The following is a 20175-nucleotide window of genomic DNA, read 5'->3' as shown; positions in this document are numbered from 1 at the left end:
CCGTAAGGAAACATATTTCTGGACTAGTTAATATATGTGTAAAAAAATAACTAGTTTGGGCCCTGGGAAAGTGGATAATGCTTTACCCAGAAGCCACAGGTTGTTACCAAAACAAATAAATAAATAAAAACATGGGAGCGGGAGAGATGACTCAGCAGTTAAGGCACTTGCCTGCAATGCCTAATGCCCTAGGTTTGATGCCCCAGTACCCATGTAAAGCCAGATGCACAAATTGGTGCATATATCTGGAGTTCGTTTGCAGTAGCAGGACAGCCTGACACATCCATTCTCTCCCTCTCTCTCTCTCTCTCTCTCTCTCTCTCTCTCTCTCTCTCTCTCTCTCTCTCTCTCTGTGTGTGTGTGTGTGTGTGTGTGTGTGTGTGTGTGTGTGTGTATCTATATCTTTCTGCTTATAAATAAATAAAATCAAGTAAAACACAATTACAGATTGCTATACCTTTAATACTTACAAAGAACATGTCTAAATGACTTACTGATACAGAAATAGAGAAAAGCCCATCTCCCTCAAGAAAAAAAAAAAAAATAGAAGAATTTATTTGGGCAAGAAACATTTTTTACCTCTCTATCCTAAAACTTTTTGGCATTTAAGTTTTGCCATAGCGTTTCTGTTGTTGTTGTTGTCTTTGTTTTTCTGAATTGGATAGTATTTTCCAATTTCAGTACTCCCATAAGTGAACTGTAACCTTTTCTGTTTGTTTTTTAATCTTTATTTTTGCTTTGTTGCTGCATAAACATGCCTTGAAAACCATTCCTTAGGGCTCCTCTTCCTGCATTCTGACAGCATGTATAGCCTTATGAAGTTTCTCTTAATTCCCTTCCATAATCCCTGCCAGCATACCTGCCAAATAAAGGAATATGTTGTGGCTTTGGGTCCGAGGAGCTGGGAGGAATGGACAAGCCCTCTCTATGAATTCACATTGCTATACTGAGAAATATGGAGACTAGGAGTGCTGATCTCACTTGACACCAATTGCAATAAGCGACTAATGACTATATCCCTGGCTTTTGAGGTATCCAGGTTCTTCTCTCTGGACACTTGAAGACTGATTCGATCCACACTTGTCATGATGAGTTCTGATGCGAGGATTTGGGTAGGAGAACTATCATGGCACATGGTGTCCATAATGTACTGCTTATATAACTCCACCACCTTCTGCTCGAGGTACTCATTCAACACTGCATTTGAAATAGGCTTCTGCATCTGTAGGCTGCTTTTCTCCTTGATGCTAGTGATTCTCCAGTAGGACGAGTATTGCTGAATAGGTTTTAGGGGAAAGTCACTGGGCTGAGCAATGGAATCCTCCATGGACAAAAGAATCTCAGATGACTTCAGCAATGGACCATATTCAAAGCTGCTCTCAGGGGGGAAATTGGCTGTCACTGAGTTAATGGCCATCACTTGGCCTCCTGCAATATGTAAGTCATTGTAATTCTTGCAAATACTTTTACAAGAGGGTGGAACCAAGTAGGTCTCCCTGCCAGGGTCTCTACATATTTCAACTGCAGCCAAGTTTGGGCTTTCGAATACAGGGTTGGTATTTGTCTGCAACACTGTGACTCTCTGACTTCTGTGCTGGCTTCCTGTTGAATGCACTGAAGAAAGAAATTTGCCAGAAGATTTGCAGCTCACATAAAGACTTCTGACTTGGGTTTCATCCACAGAGGAATAGGAAAGAGCAGCAACAGAATGTGTCTCCTCTGCCTGCTCCCCAGCCACCGGCTCATTATAGGACGGACAATTCCAGTGAATGTCATTCCAGTAGGCAAGTCCGCAGAGATACCCTTCTGACAGCATTCTGGAAAGAGAATTGGTGAGAAATGATGAGGAAAAAGAAGACCAGAGAATTTGTCTTTGATAGTTGATATAGCAAAACAGTCAAGAATAATGAATGAATTCACTTCATTTACTCACCAAGCCGTCACTAATTGGGTGCCTATTGTATACCAGGACTGGCTCACATCTTTTCACAGCAGCAAGGTGGGACATAGTTCAAGTGAGCCAGCTCTGAGCACAGGGTAGGCTAGACTATTAAGCCTCAAGGTCAGCCCTCAATGGCACACCTCCTGCAGGGAGGCTTCGCCTCTTAAAGGCTGCACAAAAGTTTAGAGCCTTGAGCCGGGTGTGGTGGTGCATGCCTTTAATCCCAGCACTTGAGAGGCTAAGGCAAAAGGAGCATCAAGAATTCAAAGCTGAAAATAAATTTTAAAAAATTAAAAAAGAAGAAAAGGAAAACCAGGCGTGGTGGTGCATGCCTTTAATCCCAGCACTCGGGAGACAGAGGTAGGAGGATCACTGTGAGTTTGAGGCCAGCCTGAGACTCCATACTGAATTCCAGGTCATCCTGGGCTAGAGTGAGACCCTACCTCGAAAAACCAAAATTAAAAAAGAAGAAGAAGTAGGAGGAGGTGAAGAAGAAGAAGGAGGAAGAGGAGGAGGAGGAAGAAAAGAGGAGGAAGAGAAGGAGGAGGAGGCCTGGAGAGATGGCTTAGCAGTTGAGGCATTTGCCTGCGAAGCCTAAGGACCCAGGTTTGATTCTCCAAGTCCTACATAAGCAGATGCACATGGTGGCATATATTTGGAGTTTGTTTGCAGTGGCTAGAGGCCCTGGAGCACCCATTCTCTCTCTCTCTCAAATAAATAAATAAATATAAATAGATCTTTAAAAAAGAAAGAAAGAGGGGCTGGAGAGATGGCTTAGTGGTTAAGCACTTGCCTGTGAAGCCTAAGGAGCCCGATTCGAGGCTTGATTCCCCAGGATCCATGTTAGCCAGATGCATAAGGGGGTGCACGCGTCTGGAGTTCATTTGCAGTGGCTGGAGACCCTGGCGAGCCCATTCTCTCTCTCTCTCTCTCTCTCTCTCTCTCTCTCTCTCTCTCTGTCTGCTTCTTTCTCTCTCTGTCTCTCTCAAATAAATAAATAAACGAAAGAAAAAAAGAATTTGAGGCTAACCTGGCTTATAGTGGACCCTGATCCCCCACAAAATTGCACCCCACTTTTGCAGCCCCGGTTGGGTTTTTCTGTTTATACCTCTTAACTTCACAGATTATAGCCTACAAATATCTACACTCAAGTGACATGTTTACCTCTACCCCAGTTACCAAAGATCTTTCCTGTCATCAGGCATTCCCCACACCTCCCTCCTTGCTTCCCACACCCAACAGTTGTCATTGAAGTCTGGAGTGTGTCTACAATAAGCCAGAAACCAGCAGCTGCATTTTCTAAAAATGGAACGCACTGGTGTTCTTGGCAATAGAACAACAGGCAACAGTGAGGCAAACTGGTTTTCTTTGGCCTCAAGAGCTGGTCTTCTAACACAGACCGGTCAAACTGACCCTGAAATGAAAAAGTCAAATTCAAAAAGAAGAATCCTTTTTAACCCTACATAAAAGTCTGTGTTGAAATTTCAGTCCCTCCTTTCATGTGGTTGTCATTTTCCAAGTAAATATAACATTTCTTTTTCCAATTGTTGCAAGTGCTTTTGTCTTCTCTTTTGGAATGATTACAAAATATCTTCATCAAGTGTATCAATAATTTGAGTGTTTGCTATTCTTCAGGCAGTTACGTGACACAAGAATATAAAACTAAGCCAGGCGTGGTGGTGCATGCCTTTAATCCCAGCACTCAGGAGGCAGAGGTAGGAGGATTGCCGTGAGTTCGAGGCCACCCTGAGACTCCATACTGAATTCCAGGTCAGCCTGGGCTAGAGTGAGACCCTACCTCGAACCCCCCCAAAAAAAAGAATTAAGCCAGGCATGGTAGCGTATGTCTTTAATCCCAGCATTCAGGAGGCAGAGGTAGGAGGATTGCCATGAGTTTGAGGTCACCCTGAGACTACAGAGTGAATTCCAGGTCAGCCTGGACCAGAGTGAGACCCTACCTCACAAAACCAAAAAAAAAAAAAAAAAAAAAAATTAAGCCAGGCATGGTAGCACATGCCTTTAATCCCAGCATTCAGGAGGCAGAGGTAGGAGGACTGCCATGCGTTTGAGGCCACCCTGAGACTACAGAGTGAATTCCAGGTCAGCCTAGGCTAGAGTGAGACCCTACCTCAAAAAAAAAAAAAAAAAAAGATACAAAGCTAAAAGTTTTCAATAAATCTGTAAACTATAATACTTGTATTCATAGTTCATTTAAAAGGATAAAGAAAATGTACCTTTAAAAAATGCAATTGTAATCTCAACAAATCTACCATCCAGATGAAAAGGCAAATCTTACATTCATTACCAGTGCAACAGACATGAGCAGAAGGTCTTTGTAGTGAAACAGCTACTTCCCTACTGTGGTGGTTTGATTCAGGTGTCCCCCATAAACTAAGATGTTCTGAATGCTAGGTTCCCAGCTGATGGAGATTTGGGAATTAACGCCTCCTGGAGGCAGTGTATTGTTGGAGGCAGGCTTACGGGTGTTACAGCCTGTGTCCCCTTGCCAGTGTTTGGCATACTCTCCTATTGCTATTGGCCACCTTATGTTGGCCAGGGGGTGATGTACACCCTCTGTTCATGCCATAGTTTTCCCTACCATCATGGAGCTTCCTCTCAAGTCTGTAAGGCAAAATAAGCCCATTTTTTCCACACAAGCTGCTCTTGGTCAGGTGTTTGCGGCCAGCAATACAAACCTGACTACAACACCTACCCTACCCCACCATAGCTTGGCCATTCCACTTAAAGCCTCAAAATATCATGGTGCAAAACTGCATTTGTTGATTTTTTAAAAATATATTTGTTTTATTTATTTGACAGAAAGAAAGAGGAAGAGATAGAGAGAATGGGTGCACCAGGGCCTTCAGCTGCTACAAACAAATTCCAGATGCATGTACCACCTTGTGCATCTGGCTTAGTGGGTCCTGGGGAATTGAACCTGGGTCCTTTGGCTTTTAAAGCAATCATATTAATTGCTAAGCAATCCCTCCAGCCCATGGTTTTTAATTTCTAAGAAATTTCTAAGCTTTGAAAACACTTGGAAGCTGTCCATCAAGTTATCATAGATACCCTAAAAAAGGAAGAGGAGAGGCTGGAGAGATGGCTTGGAAGTTAATGCACTTGCTGCAAAGCCTAACAACCTGGGCTCAATTCTCCAGTATCCACATAAAGCCAGATGCACAAAATGATGCATGCATCTGGAATTTTTTTTTGAAGTGGCTGTAGGCCCTGGCATACCCATTCTCTCTGTCTGTCTCCACTCTATCTCTCTTTGTTTGCACATAAATAAAATATAACAAAGAAAGTGGGACTGAGAAGATGGCCGAGTGGTTATGAGCACTTGCTACGCAAACATGAGAGCCTGATAAAGTCTGAGACTGCCCAAATTCAATTACTTAGCACCTATGTCAAAAGCTGGGCATGGCCACACATATCTTCAAGCCAATTCATATGGCAGTGCAGGGAGGACTGGGTAAGAGCTGGTGCAACAGAAGCTCTGTGTTAAATGAGAGTTTCATCTCAAGGAAACATGCAGACGAGTGAAGAGGAGGACACCTGGACACCTCATGTTCTCTTCTGGCCTGCACACATTAACATGTGTATACCTGCACATGGACATCACATCATATACCACACTACACATATTCTATATACATGTGCATGCCAAAAAAAAAAAAAATAGAAAGAAAGAGAGAAGCCGGGCGTGGTGGTGCACGCCTTTAATCCCAGCCCTCGGGAGGCAGAGGTAGGAGTATCGCTGTGAGTTCGAGGCCACCCTGAGACTCCATAGTGAATTTCAGGTCAGCCTGGGCTAGAGTGAGACCCTACCTAGAAAAACCAAAAAAAAGAAAACAGAAAGAAAGAAAGAGAGAGAAAAGAAGGGAGGAAGGAAGGGAGGGATAAAAGGAGGGAGGAAAACAGGCATGGCACACACCTTTAATCCCAGCACATGGGAGGCAGAGGTAAGAGGATCACTGTGAGTTCGAGGGAAGCCTGGGACTATAGAGTGAGTTCCAGGTCAGCCTAGGCTAGAGTGAGACACTACCAAAAAGAAAGAAAGAAAGAAAGAAAGAAAGAAGGAAAGAGAGAGAGAGAGAGAGAGAGAGAGAGAGAGAGAAAGAAAGAAAGAAAGAAAGAGAGAAAGAAGGAAGGAAAAAGAGGGAAGTAGAGTGAGGAGATGGCTCAGCATTTAAAGGTGCTTGCCTCAAAGGCTGCCAGCTTAGGTTCAGTTCTCCCATACCCACATAAAGCCAAATGCACAAAGCAATGCATGTGTCTAGAGTTTATTTGCCATGGAAGAGACCCTGTCACAACCAGTCTGTATCTCTCTTTTCTCTCTCTCTCTGTCTCTCTCTCTGTCTCTCTCTCTCTCTCTCTCTCTCTCTCTCTCTCTCTCTCTCTCTCTCTCACACACACACACACACACACATATTAATAAATAAAAATATTTTAAAGAGGCCAAACATGGTGGAGCACACTTTTAATCCTAGCACTTGAGAGGCAGAGGTGGAGTACTGTTATTAGTTTGAGGCCAGCCTGGAACCACAGAGTGAGTTCCAGGTCAGCCTGGGATAAAATGAGACTACCTCAAAAAAAAAAATATTTTAAAGAAAGAAGTAAAGAAGGGAAGAAGGAAGGAGAGACTGAACAAAGCATTGTGACACACACCTGCAATCCCAGAATGTGGTAGGCTGAGGCAGGAGAATGTCAAGTTCAAGGCCAGCCTGGGATCAACTGTGTCCCACAGAAATAAAAAGGAGAGGGAAGGAGAGAAAGAGAGAGAAAAAATGGTTTTGGAAAATGACTTCTGAGATAGTCTTGAACCCCAACCATGGGGTTCTTATAGTATAATATCTATGCAGCAATAATAAATTCAAGTACAGTGACTCTCCCAAGGTGAAACAGTATAAATCAAGTTGGAAAATCTGAAGAAACGAGAAGTCTTACAAAATTCTATCATGCTCAGCAAAGTAAGAAAGCAGAAGATACAGAAACGTGGCTCACCTGGGTGGACAGACCTGAGGCTGTCCCATCAAGTCTGCTCACACACTAGCACACTATTGAGAGCCTGTGCACCTGCTGAAATGGAAAGATTGCAGACATGATCCCCAAAATACTGTTTGGGGGCAGGTGAAAGACAAAAAGTTACCATGAGTACCAGTGTGAGTACACTGTAAATCAAAGACATTGCCGGCCAATGCCTTACTCAAGCTGTGGTTCTATCAACAAACTGGATTTTCGAGACAAGCCTTCAGAGGAGAGAGCCACAGAAGCAGGCTTGATAGGCATAGGAGGAAAGAAAGCAAACGGTATAATGGCTCAAGGCTGATGTGATTGTAGAGCTGGATTATGACGGGACATCGTGTTATGGCTCCAAAACTAAAAGTAGCAAGGGCACTCAACAATACCTGCTAGGCTCAACATGTCCTACAAAGATTACTGTGAACTGCAATTTGTTTCATTTTAATGATACCTCCATATCATTAGCGTTAAAAAAAAAAAAAGCATTGTCTTTTGGGTTGAAGAGATGGTTTAGCGGTTAAGTACTTGCCTGTGAAGCCTAAGGACCCCGGTTCGAGGCTCGGTTCCCCAGGTCCCACGTTAGCCAGATGCACATGCACGCCTCTGGAATTCCTTTGCAGTGCCTGAGGCCACTGGTGCTCCCATTCTCTCTCTCTCTCTCTCTCCCTCCCTCCCTCCCTCTTTCTCTCTCTGTCTGTCACTCTTAAATACATAAATAAAACTAAAAACTAAAAAAAAAAAAAAACATTGCCTTTTCCCATCATTCATTGGATGCAATAACATATCTGAAAATAACAGCATATGGACAGAAAAGGGAGATGAACCCAGTGGTGGTTTGAATGAACATACCCCCCATAGTGTTTTAAGCTTCTCACTTAGTCCCCCCCCCCCCCATGGAGCCTTAGCGAGGTAGAGCCTTGCTGGAGGAGACGTGCTCCTGGACGAGAACCTTGGGGTGGATGAACCCAGTTCACTGAGTGCTCAGAGCCAGCTGGCACTTGCTGTTGTCTTCTGCAGATGTGTGATGAAGTGAGCCAGCTTCCTCGGCCATGATGAAGCTTCCCTTTGAAACTGTAAGGCAGAAATAAATCCTCTCCTCCCATAAGTTATTGTGGATCTGCTGATTTGTCTCAGCAATGAAAATGCAATTGCTAAGTGGGCGTGGTGGCGCACACCTGTAAGCACAGCACTCAGAAGGCAGATGTAGGAGGATCGCTGAGACTACATAGTGAGACTCTACCTCAAAAAAAAAAAAAAAAAAAAGGGCTGGAGAGATGGCTTAGCGGTTAAGCGCTTGCCTGTGAAGCCTAAGGACCCTGGTTCGAGGCTCGGTTCCCCAGGACCCACGTTAGCCAGATGCACAAGGGGGCGCACGCGTCTGGAGTTCGTTTGCAGAGGCTGGAAATAAAAAATGAACAAAAAGAAATTTAAAAAAAAAATGCAATTGCTACAAACCCTGTTCCTGAAAAACCATGACTAATTCTTGGAATTTTCCTCTCCACCTTAACTTATGAAAAATCCTCTTCTCTATTAAAGGTTGCCCATATGACATGCCAACGAAAATCCAGCTCATGTCTATACTACCAGCATTCCAGAGACTGAGAAGGGAGGATTGCTATGAATTTGAAACCCACCCAGGCTATATAATGAGTTCCAGGCCAGCCCTGGCTATAGAGTGAGACTCCCTCTCAAAAACTAACCAAAAATGATCTCTTTGTCTCTCCCTCCCACTCTCTCTCTCTTGAAAGGCCCACACCAACCCCTTAAAGTTATAATATTGCCCTTTAATAAACTTCCTCCCTACTTCTTTTTTTTTTTATTTTATTTGAGAGTGACAGACACAGAGAGAAAGACAGATAGAGGGAGAGAGAGAGAATGGGCGCTCCAGGGCTTCCAGCCTCTGCAAATGAACTCCAGATGTGTGCGCCCCCTTGTGCATCTGGCTAACGTGGGACCTGGGGAACCGAGCCTCAAACCGGGGTCCTTAGGCTTCACAGGCAAGCACTTAACTGCTGAGCCATCTCTCCAAGCCCTCCTCCCTACTTCTCAATAGTCATACCTCTGAATTCTTTCTTTGATGGTGACAAGGACCTGGAAAGATTGAGTAAAAGAATCATTTCTGGTCTTTTTTGTCTTTGAGACGTCTTCAGACTTCACCCCCACAACACTGTTAAGTAATTAAGGAAACCCTGACTAAAAGTACTTTCCCACATGTCAGAAGAAAATCAGCCCCCAAAAGAGATCAAATTGAAACAGAGAAAATCAAAGATTTCCCGGAAAGATAGCAAATGGGTATATGAATGGGTTTTTCCCAGATTCCACTAAGACAATAGTAAAAGAGTTTCAAAATACAACTCCAGAGAAAAAGATAAATACGTGATATAACAAGAACAACAACACAGCACTCAGGAGGCAGAGGTATACCTAGAGTTTGAGGCCACTCTGAGACTACATAGTGAATTCCAGGTCAGCCACTGAATCTGAACTCCAGACACTTGTGCCACTTAGTGGTCATGTGCAAGCTTTCACTTGTCTCACTTGTGCTTCTGGCTTATTTGGGACCTGCAGAGTCAAACATGGGTCCTTAGGCTTCACAGGCAAGCACCTTAACAGCTAAGCCATCGCTCCAGCCCAAATCTGAATTTTTTTTTTAATTTTTTAAAATTATTTATTTATTTATTTGAGAGTGACAGACACAGAGAGAAAGACAGATAGAGGGAGAGAGAGAGAATGGGTGCACCAGGGCTTCCAGCCTCTGCAAACGAACTCCAGACGCGTGCGCCCCCTTGTGCATCTGGCTAACGTGGGACCTGGGGAACCGAGCCTCGAACCGGGGTCCTTAGGCTTCACAGGCAAGCGCTTAACCGCTAAGCCATCTCTCCAGCCCCCAAATCTGAAATTTTTTGAGTGCCAATGTAATGTCACAAATAGAAAATTCCACTCCTAACTTATGTGACAGATCACAGTCTAAACTCAGGTACATAAATGAATTTTGTTTCCACTTAGATCACATTCCCAAGATATCTCATTTTACAAATGCAATTATTCCAAAACTGTGTACAAAATACTTCTTGTCCCAGATATTTAAGATAAATTAAACTCAACCTGGCACAAGGGGAAATAGATCCACAGCATGATGCAATCTAACAGTAAGATGAAGTTTAGAAAGGTGAGTCTGGAATTAAAAGTACAAGCTAGGGGCTGGAGAGATGGCTTAGCGGTTAAATGCTTGCCTGTGAAGCCTAAGGACCCCGGTTCAAGGCTCAATTCCCAGGACCCATGTTAGCCAGATGCACAAGGGGGCACCCGCATCTGGAGTTCATTTGCAGTGGCTGGTAGTCCTGGTGCGCCCATTCTCTCTCTCTCTCTCTCTCTCCCTCTTTCTCTGTCTGTCACTCTCAAATAAATAAAAATAATTTTTTAAAAAAAGTACAAGCTAGGAGACTGCTATATTCATTTCCACTTGGAACAGGAGCCAAAAGAGAATTATTAGATAAGGAAGAGAAGGAATGAGTAAGAGTGACAAAGACTCAGACACAAGCCAAGTATTGATTATAGGCTATGTGCCTATAATCCCAGCACTTGGGAAGTAGAAGCAGGAAGATCATAATTTCAAGGTTATCCTTAGCTACATAGCAAGTACCAGGATGGATGAATACATGAAACTATGTACCAAAACAAATAAGCAAACAAACAAACCAAAAGAAAAAAAATCTCAGAAGTGAAGAAGAGAGAGGAGCCTAAAATGAGTCTGGAACCAGGTATGAAGGCTTAGTCCTATAATCCATCAAGTGGGAGGCTGAGGTAGGGGGGCTGTTGTGAGGTCAAGGCTAGCCTGTGAGCCTCACAGTGACACTATATCTCACAAAACTGAACCAAATAGGGGCTAGAGAGATTGCTCAATGGTTAAGGCACCTGTCTGCAAAGCCTGACAAACTGAGTTCAATTCCCCAGGACCCATGTAAGCCACATGCACAAAGTAGCACATGCATTGGGAGTTTGTTTGCAGAGGCAAGAGACCCTGGCATGCCCATACTCTCTCTCTCTCTCTCTAGCTCTATCTCCCTGATTGCAAACAAATAAATATTTTTTAAAATACTAAATCAAACAATTATTCTGAATATGTTGGTAAATAGCACTAGCCCTGGCTTTGGTTGGGGACCAGGAGGAGGAGTTGGTGGGTTTGGCTTAGATCCTCTTGAGCCTGACAGGAGAGAGACTGAGTGTTAAACATCTAATTGCTCATTAGGAATCCAGCAGAGAACCATGTGTGGTGGCACATACCTGTAATCCCAGCACTTGGAAGACTGGTGCAGGAAGATCATGATAAGTTGACACTAGCCTGGTCTACATAGCAAGTTTTGGGTCATCCAGGTCTAAATGGAAAGACCCTATCTCAAGTAGATAGTAAGAGGTGAAAGAGAGAGGGAGGTTCCAACAGGGAGTTCATTAGAGAAGTTACTGAAAGTTCTGATGAAATCATAATACTAGTGTAGGAATAATACTAGTCCTGTAGGCTTGAGGAAATTTCTGGTGTTTGTGATAATGTGGGTGGGGTGGATGTCTTGAAAAGTACAAGGAGAAAAAGAACCCAGAAGGTTTACATAGATTTATAAATTAAGGAGGATAGGGGAAAAAGCTTCTTTTAGGCTGTTCAGTTAGAGATTGAGGCCCAGAGAGAACCAGGAGATGCCATCCCACGTGACACCTGGCCCTTACACAAGAACAGAACTCTTAGCAGAAATATAACTCATGTCTGATCAAGACTGGTCTAAGGTGGCCCCTGCTGTCCACAGTCTAGCACACTACCTAGATACATGGCCCAAATGGGCTGGATCTGGTGGGCTGGATCTGGGATCCACCCTCCAAATCTACAAACCAGTTGAGTATCCCCTTGCCTATAAAAGCTGCAGTCTGTCTTCTTTCTGTCACTAGCTCCACCCTGCTCCACTCAACTCCACTTTGCTTTTATGGCTCTGTTTGGCTCTGCCTGCCTATCTTTTCTCAGCCACAGGGATACATGTAAGCCTAGCAGGGTAGTGGGGGGCATAAAATTCTTTCTTGGTTGGGATGGCTTTCCTGTTTGCCTCTGCTTTATAGTTTGTGGTAACTTCTCACGTTGATTACATGCATGATTTTCCTATGGTCTCCTAATCTGCCACGTGCTTATTTCCCCTACACCCCAGATCTACCATGGGTTTGCTTTCACTAACTCTAGGTCGGCCACCTGTGTAATTTGTTTAAACTTAGGGTAACCATGAGCGTAACTTTCTTCATTACTCATTTCTCTCTGAATTTCTTGGTCTCTGCTTTAATATTTCCCCCTTATTTTTTTCTTGAGTCTATTTGTCCTCTTAACTTCATTCCACTGCAAAGTACATGGCAAATGCCATGTGTGTTCCTTCTAAGTCTCTACACCTAAGCGCTATTATCTTCCATGTGTTTGTGGCACGACCTCAGTCTTTCCTTAAGGGCCTCAGTTTAACACCCCTCCTCGTGCTACTCCAGTTTTGTTTCCCCCCCAAACCTCAATTTCTTTTAAATGAACCTTACAAACTATGCAGTGTTTCCACATTAGAGCATGATTCCTACTTCTCACGTGTTTATGACTCTAGCTCCCAATCTCCCATAAATAAACCCCACAATTTGTGACTTCTCCCTAAATAAACAATGATTGATAATTTATCCTTCTTAAATTTATCTTTATCAGTCTTTTTTTACAGGTAAGACAGAACCCAAATTTGGTGTTCACAAATTTGGGGGACATCTCCTGAACCCCCAAAGTCCTTCATCATAAAGACTAGAAGAGTTTCATAAGTATTGAATAGGTAAAAAAAATTTTGGATTTTCTTTTTTTCTTTCAAGGTAAGGTTTCACCCTAGTCTAGACTGACCTGGAATTCACTATGTAGAGTCAGGTTGGCCTCCAATTCATAGGGATCCTCCTACCTTTGCCTCCAGAGTGCTGAAATTAAAGGCGCGCACCATCATGCCCTGTTAAGTCACCTTTTAGTTTGAATGCTATATTTATTTTGGGTTTTGTTTTTGAGGTCAGGTCTCACTCTAGTTCAAACTGACCTGAAACTCACTCTGTAGCCCAGATTGACCTCAAGCTCATGACAATCCTCCTACCTCAACCTCCCAAGTGCTGTGATTACAGCTTTGAGCCACCATGCCCAGTCTTCTTTTCCTTTGTTTTGTTTTTAAATATTTTAATGTATTTGCAAGTAGAGATAAGAGATACAGAGAGAATGGGCATGCCAGGTTTTCCAGCCACTGCAAGTGAACTCCAGATGCATGTACCATTTTGTGCATCTGGCTTTACATGGCTCCTGGGGAATTAAACACAGGACATTAGGCTTTGCAGGCAAGTAACTTAGTGGCTGAGCTATCTTCCAGCCCTAAGATGTTTTTATTCAATATTTCTATCTATTTGCAATGAGAGAGAGAGAAAAGAGAGACAGAATTATTTTGTTTTTGTTTGTTGGCTAGTTGTTGTTTTTCCAGTGCAAGAGATTAAACCCAGAGTCTTATACATACTAAACAAGCTCTCAACAACAGAGCCACAACCTATCCCTGCTTTTAATTTTTGAGACATGCTCTCAATATGTATCCTATATTGGCCTTGACTTCACAATCATCTCAATGCTGAGATTATAGGCATAGCCATACACTTGGACAGATGACGTTTTTATGGATAGGAGGGTGTTGGTGATAGAACCCAGAGCCTAATGCATGCTATGCAAGCACTCCACCAAAGAGCTACATCCCTAGGCCTGGTCACTTATTTTTTAAGTAGATAAACACATACTTATTTCTAGGGGGTTTTTTTCTACAGTATTTTGTAATCTGTCCCAAGAAAAAAAATCCTTTGATTTTCATTTATTCATGTAAGAGACAGAGGGACAGAGAAATCGAATGGTGCCAGGGCCTCCAGCTACTACAAACAAACTCCAGAGGCATGTGCCACCTTGTGCATATGGCTTTCCTGGGTCCTAGGGGAATAGAACCTGGGTCCTGTGGCTCTGCAGGCAAGCACCTCTGCTAAGCCATCCCTCTAGCGCTCCTTTCTTTAAAAAAATAATAATAATGCTGGGCATGGTGGTGAACACCTTTAATCCCAGCACTTGGGACGCACAGGTAGGAGGATTGCTGTGAGTTCAAGGCCACCCTGAGACTACATAGTGAATTCCAGGTCAGCCTGGGCCAGAGTAAGACCCTACCTCAAAAAATAATAATAATAACTATGAACTTTATGAATAAATTGCATATTATACATATTCTCCTCTGGTTATCCTTTTATATCCCCTCTCATCTGCTCCCATTCTACTGCTCACAGTTTTTAATTCTATATTCGAAAGTAAAATTTAGCTCTAAAAATCCCTAACAACAAACATACTGACTTGGCAGAAGTGGTTGTTTGGCTAGTTAGTTGGTGTTTTGTTTATTTTATTTTGTTTTAAGACAGGGTCTCCCTTTATACCCCTGGCTGGCCTGAAACCTCAGCCTCCCTTCCTGGGTGCTGGTATTTCAGGTGTGTGCCCCTACACCAGGCAAAAACAGTTTATTTGGCTGGAGAGATTGCTTAGTGGTTAAGGCACTTGACTGTTAAGCCTAAGGACCCAGGCTTGATTCCCCAGCACCCATATAAGCCAGATGCACAAGGTGGTACATGTGTCTACTGTTTGTTTGCAGTGGCTGGAGGCTCTGGTATGCCCATTCTCTCTCTCTCTCTCTCTCTCTCTCTCTCTCTCTCTCTCTCTCTCATAAATAAAATATAAAAAAAAAATTATTGTGGGCTTGGTGGCACACGCCTTTAATTCCATCACTCAGGAGGCTGAAATTGAAGGATCCCTGTCCATCCAAGGCCAACCTGAGACTGCATAGTGAATTCCAGCTCAGCCTGGGCTAATAAAGTCAGAGACTACATTGAAAAACAAAATAAAATGAACAATTTATTAAGCTAGTATTTAACAGAGCAGAGTTCTGGCTGTTACCTTGTCACTATCTGTGCTTGTAGTCTAGTTAGTTGCCAAGTCTAACATAGCATCATTATCATACTAGATACAACCCAGATATGATTTGGAAATTTTTATATACTAAAACTATTGACAAGAAGAAAAAAGAAAAAAGTCATCAGGTATTCAGAAACTATCAGAAAACAGAGCCCACATTGATGTTCTTTAACTTCTCAGACACTCATTTCCTGTTGGTAAATTGAGAAAGTGAAACCACAGTAATTCTACAGTGCCCTAACATTTTAATACTGCATGAGTTTATAGTTGGTAGTTTACTCAGAATCTGATGTTTCTAAAACTTTGCAGCAGAGGGCAGCAGAAAGCATGCTATGTAGTTATTTGAAAGAGGGCTAAAGCTGGGAAAACTAGAACTACATAAAATGTATAAACAAAAATATATACAAATTAATGCATTTAATCAAGCTGGGTGTGACACACAAGCTTCCAATTCCAGCACTCTGGAGGCTAACACAGAGAGTTTGAGGCCAGCCTAGCTACTTAGCAAGATCCTATCTCAAAAACAAAAGCATTTAATCATCATAGTCATCACTTAGTGTCCCACTAAAATGAAAACAGTACAGCACATCACAGTATCATGAAAAGTAAAAATAGACAGGCTGGAGAGTTGGGGCAGCCGGTAAAGGCACTTGCTAGCAAATCCTGACTGCCCAGGTTCAATTCTCCAGTACCCATGTAAAGCCAGAGACACAAAGTGGTGCATGCATGTGGAATTGGTTTGCAGTGGCAATTGTGCATCCATTTCTTCTCTCTCTCATTAATATGCTGTCTCTCCCCCATCTCTTTCCATGCAAATTAATTAATAAAGTAATTAAACATTTTATTTTATTTTATTTTATTTATTAGAGAGAGAGGCAGACAAAGGAGAGAATGGGTGCACCATGGGTGCACCAGGGCCTGGAGTCACTGTAAACAAACTCCAGATGCTTGTGCCCACTTATGGGGTACAAGGAAATCTAACCTAGGTCCTTTGGCTTTTGCAGGCAAGCACTTTAACCGCTATGCCATATCTCCAACCCCAAAATATTGTTTTTAAAACAAAGTGAAAATAGAGAGAAAAAGTTGAGTTGGGGCCTTTTTTATTGCTTATTTGCATTTTTTTAAATTTTTTTTCATTTTATTTATTTATTTGAGAACAACAGACAGAGAGAGAAAGAGGCAGATAGATAGATAGAGAATGGGCGTGCCAGGGCCTCCAGCCACTGCAAACGAGCTCCAGACACATGTGCCCCCTTGTGCATCTGGCTAACGTGGGTCCTGGGGAATCGAGCCTAGAACCGGGGTCCTTAGGCTTCACAGGCAAGCGTCTAACCACTAAGCAATCTCTCCAGCCCTTATTTGCATTTTTTATTTTCTGTTATCTTATGAAATTTTACAAAGTTATCACTAGATCTCAATGGCAGAGTTAAATTTATGTGAGACATGAAACCTAATGGATTAAGTGGTCTAGATACTTTTATCACTTGAATTTTTGTGTCTCAGCCTAGAGAAATGGTATGTGTGTTTCTATGTGTGAGTGTGTGTGTGCACATGTTTAGAAATTTCCATAACTGGTTTAAGTGCAAAGGAAAAGACACCAAAAGACACTTGAAGATGTAATGTTCAAGGCAAATTTATGCCACATTAATAATTACCAGACAGTGGAATACCAAAATTAACCTAATGTGCAAATTCACAAGTTAGAGGTATAGGCTAAAGTGCAGCACTTTGTTAAATCATTTACTTGGTCTTCAGTCTTGGTCTTCAGAAACTACAGTATAAATTCTTCCTTCTAAATTAGTGTGTACACAGTTTCTCAGAAAGTGTAGTTATAACTTCTCAATACAGACATGTTTTTAATTTACACTCAAACAAAATAAGCATGAAATTAAAAAAAAAATAGAAAAACCTAGTGATAGCACATACCTGTGATCCCAGCATTATGGATGCAGAGGCAACAAGACTGCCATAATCTTGAGGCCAACCTGGTCTACATGGCAAGCTCCAAGCCAAGCAAGGCTATATAGTGAGAAACTGCCTCAAGAAAAAGCTATAATAGGTCTGGGGAGATGACTCATCAGTTAAAGGTCCTTGCATGCAAAGCCTGGTAGCCTGAGTTTGATCCATAGTACCCATGTAGAGCTGGCTATACAAAGGGGCACATGCATTTGAGTTCATTTGCAGTGACAGGAGGCCCAGGCACATCCATTGCCTCTCTCTCTCTCCTTGTAAATAAACTAAAATGATAAAATTTAAAACCATAAGAATAAAAGAACACTTAAAAAATAACTTTATAAAAGGAGATGTTGAGACAAAAAAAAAAAGAAAACCCTAACTTTAGGGACAGTAAATACTTCAAGATTTTTGTTATTGTTGTTGCCGCAAACCCATCAGACTGAACATTTTTTATTTGAGAGAGTGCGACAGAGAAAGAAAATTGGCATGTCAGGGCCTCCAACCAATGCAATTGAACTCTAGGTGTGTGTGCCACCTTGAGCACATGTGCGACCTTGTGCATGTGTCGCTCTGCATGTCTGGCTAACGTGGGATCTGGAGAGTCAAATATGGGTCCTTAGACTTCACAGGCAAGCACCTTAACTGCTAAGCCATTTCTCCAGTCCTTAAAGTTTTTTTTTAATATTTTTATTTATGTATGTATTAAATTTAATAAAAAATTTTAAAAAATTAAATTTAAATTATGTATGTATTTAAGTATGAGAGAATGAGAGAGGCAGGGAGTGAGCACACTGGGACCTCCTACCACTGCTAATGAACTCCTGATGCATGTCCCACGTTATGTATCTGGCATTACCTGAGCCATCAGTCTTTGCATGTAAGTGCCTTTAAATGAAGAGACATTTTTCTATCCCCAGGACTTTTTTTTTTTTTTGAGGCACGGTTTCTCTGTAGCCAGGCTGACCTCAAACTCAGATATCCTCCTCCCTCAGCATCCCAAGTACTGGGATAAAAGGTGTGTGCCACCACACCTGGTACAGATTTACACTCTCCTAGATATCCCAGATTCTATTGGGACTTTTCCATCATAAAAGGAATGTATCCACAGACAATATGCAAACAAATGGTTATGGCTGAGTTTTAATTCAACTTTGTTTATAAAAAACATAAAGCCAGCCAGGCGTGGTGGTACAGGCCTTTAATCCCAGCACTCAGGAGGCAGAGGTAGGAGGGTCACTGTGAGTTCGAGGCCACCCTGAGACTCCATAGTGAATTCCATGTCAGTCTGGGTTACAGTGAGACCCTACCTCGAAAAACAAAACAAAACAAAACATAAAGCCAGTAGAACAGGTCACAGTGGCACATGCCTCTAATTCCATTCCTTAAGAGACCACAGGATCATGAGTTCAAGGTCAGCCTGGACTACATATGGAAAGCATCTGTTAAAATAAAAAAAAAAGCAAAGCAGGAGCAGTAGCTTAGTACTTAAGGTGCTTGCCTACAAAGTCTGAGGACCCAGGTTCAATTCCCCAGTACTCACATAAGGCAGATGCACAACATGACACATGTATCTAGAGTTTGTTTGCAATGTCTGGAGGCCCTGGCGTGCCCATTCTCTCTCTCTCTCTCTCTCTCTCTCTCTCTCTCTCTCTCTCTCTCTCTCTCTCTCTCTTCCAAATAAATAAATAAAAATAAAGCTGACAAGGCATTTTGATAGCCACTTTGTTTGCATGCTTCTATTACCCCTAACCTTCCAACACACCTGATATTAAGTATGATCATAGCTGCAGATTTTCCAAATGAGAAAACTAACAGATATGTGAAGTAGAGCCTTCCCGAGAGCCTGTAGTGCCTATATATTAGAGACAAGATTAAAGCACTAGCTTAGAAACTGCAAAATATGAGTTCTATCTTTAGAACATATTGTTCTCTAGCATAGTTGAGGGCAGTTGATATTACACAGTCATGATAGCAAGCAGTTCTCCCAGGAAAAGTGCACCATCCATGACTCCACATCATACCACGAGCATTTGCCAAATAAAAGAAGGAAGATACAGTGCAATATAGAAAGAAAGACTCCAAGGGGACATGAAACAACTCATGTCTCAATTGCTATATATGCTTATGTCTTCAAAGTACACAAATAATATCCTTCATCTTTGAAATCATGAATGAACATTGCCCTTAACTAGTCACACTGATACAGCCTAGAATTATATTACTCTTGACTTTACAGCGACTTTCTACTGGATAATTTAATATTACAGATGCCCTGTTTAAACATCAACCACACCCTATCACCCGTGGGACAATATCCACATGCCAGGACCTCGTGATGTGGAGTCCTGTTGGCCTCATCTCTGCCTGTTAGTCACAAGGTTCAATGTCAAAGGAATGCCGAAACTATCCTGGTTCTTTCAAGACCCACTTGTATCCCAGGGATTTATTTCTTGTGTACTGAAGGCTTGGATACATATATCCATCCTTAGGCATACCTCCCATAAGCTTCAGCTCGCAGCACAAATACTAATATTTCTGAGCTCATGACCATTCAGGATCCTTATCTTCTGAGAAAAGGCATCCAGCCTCAACGTGAAGGACTAGTTGGAAAGAAGAATGGGGTTCATTGGAAGAGGATGGAGGAAGGAAAACAATAACAGGATGATGATTATGATCAAAAACATTGCTGGGCATGGTGATGCATGCCTTTAAACCCAGTACTCAGGAGGCTGATATAGGAAGATTGCAGTGAGTTTGAGGCCAGCCTGAGAGTACATAGTGAATTCCAGGTCAGCTAGAGCATGACCCTACCTTGAAAATCCAAAATCACAAACAAACAAACAACAACAACAACAAAAAAAAACAACAAACATTATATAGGGCTGGGTATGGTGGTACATGACTTTAATCCCAGCACTCAGGAGCAGAGGTAGGAGGACTGTTGGGAGTTTAAGGCTAGCCTGAGACTACATATAGAGTTAGTTTCAGGTCAGGCTGGGCTAGACTGAGACTCTATCTTGAAAAAATATATATGTATATAGGAGTTAGAGAGATTGCCCAGTGGTAAAGGCATTTTCTTGCAAATCCTGACATCCCAGGTTTGATTCTCCAGTACCCATGTAAAATTAGATGCACAAAGTGGCACATACTTATAGAATATTTGACAGTATATATTTTATATTTATATTTACAGGAGGCCCTGATGAGCCCATTCTGTCTCTCTCCCACCCCTCGCCTCTTT

At 42.3% G+C, this 20175-nt stretch overlaps 1 protein-coding gene across 2 annotated transcripts in view; it reads right to left on the bottom strand.

Moving 5' to 3' along the window:
• Positions 1 to 584: 584 nt before the first annotated feature.
• Positions 585 to 20175, bottom strand: part of Tasl (TLR adaptor interacting with endolysosomal SLC15A4) — a 149094-nt gene continuing 129503 nt past the window's right edge. For both annotated transcript variants that reach the window (XM_004663678.2, XM_045140509.1), the window contains one exon: positions 585 to 1817. In XM_004663678.2, the coding sequence (XP_004663735.1) occupies positions 926 to 1816 (891 nt within the window). In that variant the 5' untranslated portion in view covers position 1817 and the 3' untranslated portion in view covers positions 585 to 925. The remainder of the gene's footprint in view (positions 1818 to 20175) is intronic.

This window comes from Jaculus jaculus, chromosome X, assembly GCF_020740685.1.
Source record: "Jaculus jaculus isolate mJacJac1 chromosome X, mJacJac1.mat.Y.cur, whole genome shotgun sequence".
NCBI lineage: Eukaryota > Metazoa > Chordata > Mammalia > Rodentia > Dipodidae > Jaculus > Jaculus jaculus.
This window is presented reverse-complemented; position numbering and strand designations above follow the sequence as displayed.